The sequence below is a fragment of the Ictalurus furcatus genome, chromosome 6 (genome assembly GCF_023375685.1).
Source record: "Ictalurus furcatus strain D&B chromosome 6, Billie_1.0, whole genome shotgun sequence".
NCBI classification, from domain to species: Eukaryota; Metazoa; Chordata; class Actinopteri; order Siluriformes; family Ictaluridae; genus Ictalurus; species Ictalurus furcatus.
This window is the reverse complement of record NC_071260.1, coordinates 14641150-14654472: the sequence shown is the minus strand read 5'-3', so window position 1 is coordinate 14654472 and position 13323 is coordinate 14641150. Positions and strand designations below refer to the sequence as shown.

The window sequence follows — 13323 nt, the reverse complement described above, 5'->3', positions numbered from 1 at the left end:
TTCCACTTTATTACACATAACTTTATTTATGGACTTTAATGTTGTGAATTATTTTATATTTGCAGATTTCTTGAGTTAATACTGATGTCTAGTGAAATTTTCATGTGAATAACCTCATTGGAAATATATTTACTGAAAAAAATGTTGATGCATTCAATACTTATTTCCCCCACTGTATAATGTTGTTTCATTAAAAAAAAAAGACAATGTAATAATTTCACACTGAATTTTGGTGCCTTTTTTCAATAAATTATTATTTTCACCCATTGAAATGAGCATTATTAATGTGTGATACCATCAGACATAGCAATCAGCCATAACCTTAAAACCACCTGCCTAATATTGTGTAGGTCCTTCTTGTGCCACCAAAAACAGCTCTGACCCAGTCGAGGCATGGACTCCACAAGATCTTTGAAGGTGTGCTGTTGTATCTGGCACCAATACGTTAGCATCAGGTCCTGTAAGTTGTGAGGTGGGGCCTCCATGGATCAGACTTGGTTGAATGCCAAGTAATGTAATAGATTCAACTTATGTTACTTTATGTTTTAAGTTCTGTTATTGCAGGGAAAGCGTTAGTATGGTCAGCAGAAGAGACAGTGGGCCTTACTGATATACTGTGTATAACAAGTAACTCCTAGCACTGTAATGAGCCAGAAGAAGAACAGGTTTATTTTAAATACTTCACCACTTAAAAAACATCAGTGTATATGTACACTTTTCCCTGGGATTAACCTACACTTTTAAAATTACTTTTTTAAGTACAAAATGAGTTGACTCTCATGTTTCTATGTAGAAAAATACATTTGAGAAAATTGATTGTGCTGTAGTTGTTTATAGTTGTAATATATACAGTATATTACATATAAAAAGGCTGGCAAATACTAACAAATATTTATGAAAAGGTACAATGTATATGAAATAACCACTACATGGTCAGTATCCGCATTCCAGAAAGTAGCCTTGACAGTTATTAAATAAAGGATTTTAATTGGCTACTTATGTTCAAATATATTCCTAACTCTTGCCTATAGCTTACTAAAACATTTTATGACATAAATACATACAACCCCAATTCCAAAAAAAAGTTGGGCTGCTGTGTAAAATGTTAATAAAAACAGAAAGCGAATGATTTGCAAACCTAATAAACCCATATGTTATTCACAATAGATCATAGAAAACATATCAAATGTTTAAACGTAGTAAATGTACCATTTACGAAAAAAATAAGATCATTTTGAATTTGATGGCTGAAACAGCTGGAGGAACGTTATGCAACTAATTAGGTTAATTGGCAACTGGTCAGTAACATGATTGGGTATAAAAAGAGTATCTTAGAGAGGCAGAGTCTCTCAGAAATAACGATGGGATGGAATCTAGATTGAAGCATATGTTGCTCTAAAACCTGTATATACCTTTCAGTATTGATGGTGTCTTTCCAGATGTGCAAGCTGCTCGTTCCATACACTCTAAAGCACTGGTTTAAAAATTGGGTAATTTTAGCCCAGTGGCTGGGTAAATTTAGGACTGAACACATTTTGGGCTAAACTAACCCATCAAATTGGGTTGTTAATTTCAACCCAGCAAATGGATTGTTTTTCAGTCCAAAGGATAGCTTTTTTCTTTTAAGGAGAGTAGTCTCTTCTGCAACATTACTTCACTGTTGTTTTTTACACTCACCTGATAATAGGTTAATTTGTAGTTAAACTCAGGATTTCTACCCATGGTCATATCACCCAGTTTTGTTAATCAATAGCTTGGCCTTGCAACAGTCCATGAAGGTGATCATTCAGAACAAAAACTTGGCACAATGGAAACTTTAACCCTAAGTTCCTTTATGACGGTGGTATTTACTGCTAGTAAAACCTCATCATTCAGTCACTTTCGGCCACATTCAGAGTTATGCATGCACGGTGAGGATATAAATACCAAAATTCCACGCACAGATAGAATTTATAACACTTGTAGTAAGCTATAAGTGTAGCAAATGAGTGCTAAGTCATTTAGGTTAAACCTCAAGCTGTCTACATGTTTTCTTTAAAGGAGAGGGCATCTAATTATCCACTCTGGCATTATTTTGTTTATTTGATTTAATCAAAATAGTGAATTAAAAGTGTGAATAAAAATAGCCTAAATCCTGCACACACATAACAATTTAATGACCCCAAGTTAATAGTCATGGTGTCATTAAATGAAACTCAAAATAAACTTCACTAAACTCTGTGTACACTGAGTAACTGTCAGCGCATGTTAAAAAAAAAACCCTGCAAACTAAAAGGATGTGTAGGACCATGTGCTATTTTATAACAGATGAATCATGAGTGTGGCAGCCATATTGTTAAATATGTAGTCATTAATGGAATAATTACAACTCACACTGTTCATGCAGCAGCGATATAATAGTGCCCTATTAGATTTATTTCTATGTTTGCTTCATTTCATTCATATATAATCATATTATTCTTTATTATTATTATTATTTTTAATTGTCCCTTGTTTTTGATACTACATTGTATTACATTTGACAGGACAGAAAGTCACACTATTTCCTTCTTCAGTCTGCATTTTCAAAATCATGTTTACAATTATGATCATATCAGTCTTCATATAAACACTTTAGAGCTCTGGAAATGCCACATTATATATATATTTAATGAAACATGTTTAATATGTTTATTTTAATATGTGCACAGTATTCTAAATTGAGGTCATAGAATATTAATGTAGATTTAGAGGCCACAAAAGATAACTATATTTTTTGCTTATTAATTTATCTAATTAATAAAATGATGCACACTCTGTAAATTTATACCCCCAAAAGAAAAAAAAAAATCATGAATTTTAATTTAAAAAACAAAATATAGAATAAAATATTTTTTTAAAAAATCTACCCACAGAAAATCACATTAAATCAGAGTCTACTACAGAGGTTTTATTATATTATTATAAAATGCTATTTTATTTTCCTTTTTTTTTTCTTCATCCAAAATTAATTATTATTGGCTTTTGCTACAGGCTAGTTACTCAGCTGCAACAAAATCTGTCTCATACTCATTTCACTTCAATTAAATAGTTAGCCTGATTGAAATAGAGGTTATTTTGTGCAAATTCCTCTCATTGTTTCTCTTCTCACACTTTATATTTTATCTTTCTATTTTAATTTGACCCCTCATATTTTTGCATCATGATTATGAGCTTGATTTTCTCCACTAGCTTAAGGTGCTATTAGTAAAAGTATACCTGTAACTAATGCTGTTTAAAGGCTAAATTTATGCTTCAGTCTTTTGCAATTTGGGGAATGTGTTGACTAAAACAAGTTTTTTTCTATATGACTTCATCCTCAACCACTGATCCTTGCCACATTGCATAATATGCTACATTGTGCTAACTTTCTTGCTCATCATGATGTTGGTTTCTACTGCCGCTTTTACAGTTTGTGGGAACATCCTTGAACTTCCTCCCTGAGAAGATCTGCTGTCCAACATCTGTGCCTGTGGGTTTCACTTCTTGATTAAAAAAAAAAATCAGTGTTTAGTTGGTGTGGTTAATATTTCCTTGGTGCTGTGCATTTCTAATCTGAAACTGGTCTCTTTGAAAGCTGACTTTCCTTCTAATGATCACTTTAGCAAAAAACAATGAGAGAACTGCATTCTTTTGCAGTATGTCTTGCATAAAATTGGTGGTGAAGTGAATTCATAGGCTATTTAATAAAATATTTAATTCATTATTTTCATTGTTGTCAAATTAATAACATAATGCCAATGTTTTTGTTAATTCAGTACCCTCTTCTGGGCAACCCAATTTGGGTTGCTTTTAACCCAGTGGTTTTTTCCCTCTACTCTTAAGGTCGCCCGTTTTCTAGTTCCTTTTTTTTTAAAAAAAAAAAACTACTTCTGCTTATTATGGCATTTTGATCTGACCCTTATTGAGAGAGGACCTTAGCTGTCTTTGTACTTTTCTTCTTTATCAGTGGTAAGTGTATGTATTTCTTTGTCAATAGTATATTTTTAGTATGATTCTTAAACTGTAAATGAATGTTAGCCATTTGTTTCGTTATTCATTGTAGTTTATTCTACGTGTTCCATGTCTGAGTGTATGTGTGTGTGTGTGTGTGTGTGTAACATTTCATGAAGGCGACCATCCTGTACTTAATAGGCTATTTTAAGCAAGATGCAGTTACTTTACGATAGTTACCTATCCAAAAAGCTACTATACAAAGCCAAAAAAATTTAATAAAAGAGGTAACAATCAACAAAGTGTCCCATAAGCACATAGTGAATTACGTGAAGGTAAAGCACACCATGAAGGAGAGTGGTGTTTCCTTTGGCATGCTTGTTATTTTCAGATGTCAGGATGTTTCAATGGGTGTTACCACACCTTAACTTGGGCCTCTTAAGAAAAGTTTAAAAGAGTCAATGTTTTCTACAGTGCCCTCTACTAATATTGGCACCCTTGGTAAATATGGGTGAAGAAGACTGTGAAAAATTGTCTTTATTGTTTACCATTTTGATATTTTGGTATAAAAAAAAAAATCACAAAAATACTCTGCTCTCATGGATATCAAACAGTTGCAAACAAAACACAGGTTTATCCAAAAAAAAATATTTGTTGAATAGGTTTGCAACAATTATTGGCACCCTTTTAGTCAATACTTTGTGCTACCTCCCTTTGCCAAAATAACAGCACTGAGTATTCTCCTATAATGCCTGAAGAGATTGGAGAATACATGGCAAGGGATCTGAACCCATTCCTCCATACAGAATCTCTCCAGATCCTTCAAATTTCGAGGTCCACGCTGGTGGACTCTCCTCTTCAGTTCACCCCACAGGTTTTCTATGGGGTTCAAGTCAGGGGACTGGGATGGTCATTGCAGGACCTTGATTTTGTGGTCAGTAAACCATTTTTGTGTTGATTTTAATGTATGTTTTGGAACATTGTCCTGCTGGAAGATCCAACCATGGCCAATTTTAAGCTTTCTGGCAGAGGCAGTCAGGTTTTCATTTAATATCTGTTGATATTTGATAGACTCCATTATGCCATGTATCCTAACAAAATGTCCAGGACCTCTGGCAGAAAAACAGCCCCAAAACACTAAAGAGCCACCACCATATTTAACCGTGGGCATGAGGTACTTTTCCATATGGTTACCTCTCTGTGTGCACCAAAACCACCTCTGGTGTTTATTGCCAAAAAGCTCCATTTTGGTTTCATCTGACCATAGAACCCGATCCCATTTGAAGTTCCAGTAGTGTCTGGCAAACTGAAGATGCTTGAGTTTGTTTTTAGATGAGAGTAGAGGCTTTTTTCTAGAAACCCTTCTAAACAACTTGTGGCTTGTAGTTTTGGAGACTTTCTGACCAACAACTAAAGACACAACTAACTACTGCAATTCTCAAGCTGTGATCCTTGGAGATTTTTTGGCCACTTGAACCATCCTCTTCACAGTGCACTGAGACAGTATAGACACACGTCCAATTTCAGGTTGATTCATAACATTTCCAGTTGACTGGAACTTCTTAATTATTGCCCTGATGGTGGAAATGGGCATTTTTAATGCTTGTGCTATTTTCTTATAGCCACTTCCCATTTTGTGAAGCTCAACAACATTTTGCCGCACATCACAGCTATATTCTTTGGTATTACCCATTGTTATGAATGACTAAGGGAATTTGACCTATGTGTCACCTCATATTTATACCCCTGTGAAATACGAAGTCAGGGTTGAATAATTTCCTGTTTCTAGTCACCCAGGTGTACAATTTTTATATTATATATCTCTGTGGGAATATACTTCAAATATATTTTCCTCAAATTAATTCATAAGGGTGCCAATAATTGTGGCACACATATTTAGCAAATACATATTTTTATATATATATATAAACCTGTGTTGTGTATGCAATTGTTTGATATCCATGAGAGCAGAGTATTTTAGTGATTTTTTTTTAAACAAAAGATCAAAAAGTTAAAAAATAAAGACAAATTTTCACAGCCTTCTTTGCTCATATATACCAAAGGTGCCAATATTAGTGGAGGGCACTGTATATTGTTTGCTTACTCATAACTCAATGGTATGACAGAATTGTTATATTCAGTTCAATTTCTAGTCCTCCACAAGAGTTCCAAACTTTTCAGACAGCCTGTACAATGACTAGCAAATTCAGATGTGTCACCAAAATCTGTTTAGTTTAGAGATGGCGCCAATCAGGCACAAAGTAGTGATATCAGATTGATACAAGAAAAAAATGATTGGATTGGATTTTGGGGAATACTGTATATCAGATATTTGTTCTTGTAATAAATGGCAAAGATTTTAATATATTTATTTTTTAAACTGGATATGTTCCCATATAATGAGACTTAACTGTTTTTTTTTCTTTTGTTAGGGTTGATTTTATTCTATTTATACTTTATAAATATATTTGTGTGGAAGAGTTTAACTGTTTCAGCTCTTCAGTTAAAGCACTATTTTAAAGCTTAGTAGTTTTAAAGAAAACAATATCGGATGGGTGTCTGTATCAGCTGATACTCAACATTTCAGTATCAGTATTGGACAAGAAACAGCGGAATTGTGCCATCTCTGGTTTAGTTATATTAACATATTTTTATATAAGCCTTTTGGAAGTTTCTTGTTAAGTATTAGGATAACATGGCATGGTATCAGATCTACCAGTCAGTATATAATGCATGAAAAGTGTTGAATAAACCTAAAATGTTGTTTTGAATGTACAGTCAAGCTTTTCAAACAACAACTAATGGGATTATACAAGCAAAGTAAGAGACTGTTCAGTATTTCACAACCCTTGTGTAAACAAACTTAAATTTTCTAAAATTATTTATTCCCAACATGCTAGCTATAATGCAAGTCCTGCCTCTGAAAACATTTTGACAAGAAAATAGCACAAATCATTATTAATGTACTGCATTAGACATATTCTAGTTAGAATTTATGTAAATGGAAGGATGGGACTGTATCTCCTGTAAGAGACTGATGAATAAATTGAATGTTGTGCACACTGTATTTTTTCCCCATGGTTGTTGTGTACTCCCCTCCAAAACAATTGGAACAGCAAGGCCAATTCATTTGTTTGTGCTATACACCAAAGACATGGATATGAGTCGAGAGTTTAGGATTTCAGCTTTTATTTCCTGGTATTGACATCTAGACATGTTAAACAACATAAAACATAGAACCGTTTGTATCAGACCACACAATTTTTAGGTGATCAAAGAAGTAAAAAAAAACACCTAATATTTCGTTGCATAACCCTTGCTTGCAATAACACAAGTTGATTATCACCCTTGTAAATGCATACAGAGCATAAACTTGTGGATGTCTCAGAACTTTCTGCAGCTAAATAAAGATAAGACAGAGGTACTTATTATCGGAAATGATGCACAGAGAAAGTTAATTCTGCCATTTATAGACTACTTGTCTCTCGAGGCTAATGACCGCTTTAAGAATTTAGGGATCATGTTTGACAGTGATCTCAGTTTAAAAATAAACATATTAGCAATGTTTGTAAAACAGCATATTATCATCTTCGTAACATCTCTAAAGTATGGGATATTCTCTCCCCACAGATAGTGAGAAGCTCATACGTGCAATTGTTACATCTAGACTCGACTACTGTGACAGTGTTTTGGTTGGCTTACCAAAGAGCTCCATTAAACACTTACAGAGTTCAGAATGCAGCAGCAAGAAAGTTGACACATACTATACTGAAGAATATCACTCAGGCACTTAAATCACTTCACTGGCTACCTGTGTCTTACAAAATTGATTTTAAAATTCTGTTATTAATTTTCAAATGTCTTCATGGTGGTGCTCCTACATACCTTTGTAATATGATAAAAAATTTTTTACTCCTGCTAGATCACTTAGGTCATCAACCTGCTGGTTGTACCCAAAACATGGATGAAAGGCGGGGAGTCGGCCTTTATTCACCATGGGTCTAAACTGTGGAATTCTCTCCTTGATAACATACGTGCAGTTCATTCAATTAGCACTTTTAAAAAGTATTTCAAAGCAAAGCATTTTTTTTACTGGGGCCTTTCCTCGAACCAGTTAATTTTCCATACTTTTTTTATATAATTTTATTTGCATTACTTTATTTATTGTATTTTATTTTCTTAGCCTTTTATTTCTTTTTGCTTATTAGGATTCCTCTGTCAGGAGGAAACCTATTATTATTGTTTGTATTCATTTCTTCTTATTATTAGGATTCCTCCATCAAGAGGAAACCTATTGTTATTGTTAGTATTTTTACAGCTTTTTAATAATAAAAATGATTAGGATTCCTCCGTCAGGAGGAAATTTATTGTTATTCTTCCTCTTATTATTATTCCCCTTATCTCCCTAAAGTGCCCAATAAGTCAAGACCTGAATTGTAATAAGCTTTGAAATTTGGCCACAATGTAACTCCCACACTACAAATGGCCTACATGAGCCCGTAGGTGGTGTTACAGGCCACAGCCAAAATCTACATGATTTTCCCTGAAGTCTGAAATGTCTGAAAATTGTTATACATGCCTTATTTCTCAAGGGGAACAAAAAAGCCATTGGGATCCATAACATCCACCATGATAGATTTTCCAGTACATATGAAAATATGAACTGTGGTGCATATAGAAAGACATGTATCCCACACATGTGTTGTTAAGCAATAAGGAATCAAATAAAAATTTGGACTTGATCTGTGCCTGTTAAGTGATTGAGGCAAAGATGGATGCAAGTGCAGATAAAGTTTTAATAAAAATCAAAACACAATACAAAACAGGAGTTATAGAACGCAAAGGCTAGGAAAGAAACATAGAACAATGACCTTAACACAGCAACGGGAAACAATGGCAAAATAAGATAAACAAAAGACAATGGATGCGATACAAAACATGGCTTATGTACAAGTGATCATTAACCCCAAACGTGAATCAGGTGCAGCTAGTCAGGTGACATGATCAGGTGAGGTGCAGTGGCTGATGGGATCTGTACACTAGTCCTTTTTCTGGTATTTACATAACAGTGTCACTATAGTATGTTACCATGTGTGATGGTAACCTCATATCTCCAAAAGCAATGACATTAAAAGGTATAATAATTTATCGCCAACTGTCATGTTATCTTTGATAAGATCTGTTATAATATGTTTCACAATATCTTTATCATCTGCTAGATGGTGCTGTTTGTCTTGGATCGAGCCAAAGTACACTTTGAAAGATAAACTTTATTTGTAGTGTTTATGTACACAGTGACCATTTTAGTTCAACAGCCTGGAAGAAGCTTTGCTTGTGAGTTTGTTATTCATCTTTCTAGTTTGTAATCTTCTGTGATTGTATTTGTTGAGTTTTGCTGTTTGTGATTATTTTGAATGGCTCAATGTGCTTAGTGCATATAGATTAAAAAAGATTGCATTGTAAACTGAATTGTATTCACTGACTAATGTATGTTAAACAAGTGTTTTTGTATTTCTTTTCAGTTTCACAAGAAATGTAGCAGAAAATTGTCAAGAGAAATTACATGATTGCACTTATGGAACAAAGTAAAGGGCGTCAACTTTTTTGCCTGAGTGGTCATTCAAGCCTCTCAACAAGCTGAAATGTGTTTAGCTATCTGCAAATGTTCACTCAAATACATGAGCAGAGGACAGAATACTAATGCTAAAATAATGCTTTACACATCAGCTAGTCATAAAATGGATACTCTGATTCAATCACCAGTTCATATGAAGACTCTTGACAATGTTGAGTAACAAATCTGAGAAATGGGTGAATGCAAGATGAAAAATAAATTTATTGTGAATATCTGAAATATGCATGCTCGGCTAAATGCTAGTGGACTCTGCCAGTGGAGGTCTCCCTTCCTCCACAGTCTGCGAGCACTTCAAAATTCTCATGGACTCCTCAGGCCCTTTATACGTGCGAGCTTGGGGCCATGCACCCATGGCTTTCTGGCAAGGGTGGGCTGACTATCTATTAGGCAGACATTCTGTGGCTGATTTGGCCATAGCTAATGCTAACAGAAACTTCTTCTTCTCCAGAACCATGAAGCTTGGTCAATTTTGGTCAATTTTGTTCTACTGTGACACACTGAAACTAGAGACTAGACTTACACTTCTCAGATAGCATGGGCCTAAACAGAGTATAGGGAGCAATACAGGCCATGCCTCAAAGGTGACATGTTAAAAATGATGGCATTTCTACTCTGTGAGGCCAAAATGTCTGAGAGTTGGTATGCATGCCTTGTTGCTCATGGGGAACAAAAAAAGTCTTAAGAACCCATAATGTCCGCATTATGGATTTTTTCTATAAATGATCATTTGTGGAAAACGACAAAAATAAACATAAATTCTGCCAGTGATCCAAATACATTTAAATGTTGTATCAATGTGTCATGTCACGGGATGTAATGAAGGTTGAGGGCGGATGCAAGTGCAGTAAAAGACGTTTATTGAGAGAGAGAGGCAGACAAATCCAAAACGGTAATCCAAAGCATGATCTAATAACAGGCAAAAGGTCAGGCGATCTACAAACTTTACTGTCCAAAGTAAACAAAGTCACTGTCAATGAAAACCGAAAAGCGCGCGTTCGCTGAGCGCTCGCGCACTTGTGTACGCACATGCGCTTCGGTTTTCCAAGCTCACTGCAATTCTGCAGCGCTGACTCAAGGGGAAGTCGTGACAGAATTGGTCGTATCAACAGACCCTGGCGTGAGCATAACTTGGTGGTCCGTGTCAGCAGACTCGGATGTGAGCAGAACTTGGTCGTCCTTGTTAGCAGACTCGGGCGCGAGCAGAACTTGGTCGTCTATCACGTTGGCTTCAGACGTGAGCAGGACCTGATTGGTCTTGACATCGATTTCAGGCATAAGGAAAACTTGGTTGGTCGTATTAACAGACTCTGGTGTGAACATAACTTGGTTGGTCGTGATGTTGGTCTCAGACTGGAATGTGGCGTGGAAGGTCACATCATCGATCTCAGACAGGAACGTGTCTTGAAAGGTCGTCTCTTCGACCTCAGACGTGAACATGGCTTGGGAGGTCGTCTCTTCGACCTCGGACGTGAACATGGCTTGGGAGGTCGTCTCTTCGACCTCGGACGTGAACATAGTTTGGGAGGTCGCCTCTTCGACCTCAGACGTGAACATGGCTTGAAAGGTCACCTTGTTGACCTCTAGCATGAACTTGACTTTATACTGGAGCTCTGGAGATGAGACAACCTCGTGAGTCTCAGGCTGAAACTCTAGGTATGAGACCGCCTCGTGGGTCTCAAGCTGTAGCTCGAGCACTCATTGGGAATTCAAGAAATATATGTCTTTTCACAGTCTTCATGTTGTTTATATTATCTTTGCATGGCAATAACTTATTTTAAGGACAGTATATTTTTCCAGTCAATGAAACAGCTTGTGTGCAAATACATAATATTTTCTGGTAATTAATCTGTGCATTAATCAGCCATTGATCGCCATTTACCAGCCACAAATGCAGTGCCGTTCCTAGCCCATTTAGTGCCCTAGGCGAGATTAATCTTCACCCCCCTCCCCCAATTTTACTTCATTAATTAAATCAACAATTAACCTCGCACACCTGCAGGTGTTAGATAGGTGCATAGGAAAAAAGACTATAAACCAAATCAAAACCGAAAAAATCCTGCACATGTATCAAAATAGCTTTATTCACTTTAATTTACTTCAATAATAAAAACAACAAAATAAATAATAATAAAGAAATAGCCATCGTGGATACTAATGACGTGTCGTGGGGCGGTCATCTATGACGCCTAATGGGTTGAACGTATATGACCCTTCATAAATGGCATAGCGTTAACCAGCGATTACGTGGAGGGACGAGCGTGCTCCAGTGCCGGTTTGTGAATGGTGGGCGGAGTCGGAGAAGGTGAGGAATGCACACCTGTGTAGAATTCAGTTAATGAATGTTCAGTGTTGCAGTGAGCAGGCGAAGAGGAAAAGGGAGCGCCTTGAGAGAGGGAGTTGCCTGTGTGTGCATCTCGTGCGATTAAATTGCACCCTTTAAAGCGAGAAGTAAAGTCAAAATAAATAAAACGAAAACCTTTTTAGTGGGTTTAAACCCAGGTTGCTACCGATCTCCTCATGTCGGTGCGTTGGGAACTTTAACAGTCCGCCTACCGGTTTATAACACATGTTTTATCGGCCATTATCGCGTAGCTTTTATCGGCAGTTGCCAGCGTTGTAAGCCATTACAAGCATTTGTTAGTTGTGATCAGTTTTCAACCGTATTTATGTGGATTTACCAGCTGTAAATGATAAACAGGATACGAGATTTAGTAGCGCGAGTTGGTCGGGATTAGAAAGGGTTGCGGCTGATAGGCTGTTGCACGGTATGGAGGGAGCCAATCAGTGCTCGGATAGAGTTTTATGGCTGGACTGGGCATGTAAATTGAAGGACGGAACTGCATCTCCTATAAGAGACTGATTAATAAAATTAATGTTGTGCAAACTGTATTTTCTCCAGGGTCGTTGTGTACTACATATGAAAATTGTGGGAACATTCCCTGGAATTTATTATTGAAAAATTAGCATATACAATGTATTTCAAATAAGTATTAAGTATTGTAAGTATTTTAAAGACAAAGCAGAAAAGTAGAAATTGTTTATTCATATGTGAAATTTCTAAAATACTTTCTAGTCAAAATATATAGTGATTATTTTCAAATCTTTTACAGGGTTTTGCTGGTAACATGGCTATCCTCAGTCGGAACTCAAGAACTATTTGCCTTGGCACAGTCTTCATACTGTTTACATATCTTTGCATAGCAATGATTTATTTGAAGGACAATCAATTTTTCAGTCTCAAAGCAGATCCAGTACCAAGAGCTGCAATACAGAAGCCTTCCACATTTTCTGGCTCAGTTTGTCCAGCACCTATATCAGCCAACAGAATAACACCTATTAGAGGGACCAGGTACCTAATGGTGTCTGCTTTCATAAATGATGAGGCAAATGGACAGGCAAACATCATTACTATAATGAACAGAACCCATTCAGAGCCGTTTATCTGTATATTTTGTTGTTACCAGCATGGTCTCAGTATATCTCCTGTCAAACTGGATAAGCACATTGATCACTTCGGATTCCCTTTTGTGACCACAGATGCATTTTGTAACATAGAGCCAACATGTAATGCCACACATGTGACCATTTCAAGAACAGAGAACATTCTAGAGATTCAGAGTCACCTGTATTTGCCTATACACAATTTCCTGATGCATGGGAGAGACTTTGACGTGGACTTCACACTATGCATTTCTTGCTTGTTTGGAGGGTATAATAATGTCCTTCAGTTTGTGCAG

General features: G+C 36.1%; 1 protein-coding gene across 1 annotated transcript in view; it reads left to right on the top strand.

The window, feature by feature from the left end:
• The first annotated feature begins 3905 nt into the window (after positions 1-3905).
• Positions 3906-13323, top strand: part of LOC128608698 (uncharacterized) — a 10324-nt gene continuing 906 nt past the window's right edge. The window contains exons 1-2 of the mRNA XM_053626633.1: positions 3906-3969; positions 12697-13323. The exon at positions 12697-13323 is cut by the window's right edge and continues 906 nt beyond it. Coding sequence (XP_053482608.1) covers positions 12712-13323 — 612 coding nt within the window. The 5' untranslated portion in view covers positions 3906-3969; positions 12697-12711. The remainder of the gene's footprint in view (positions 3970-12696) is intronic.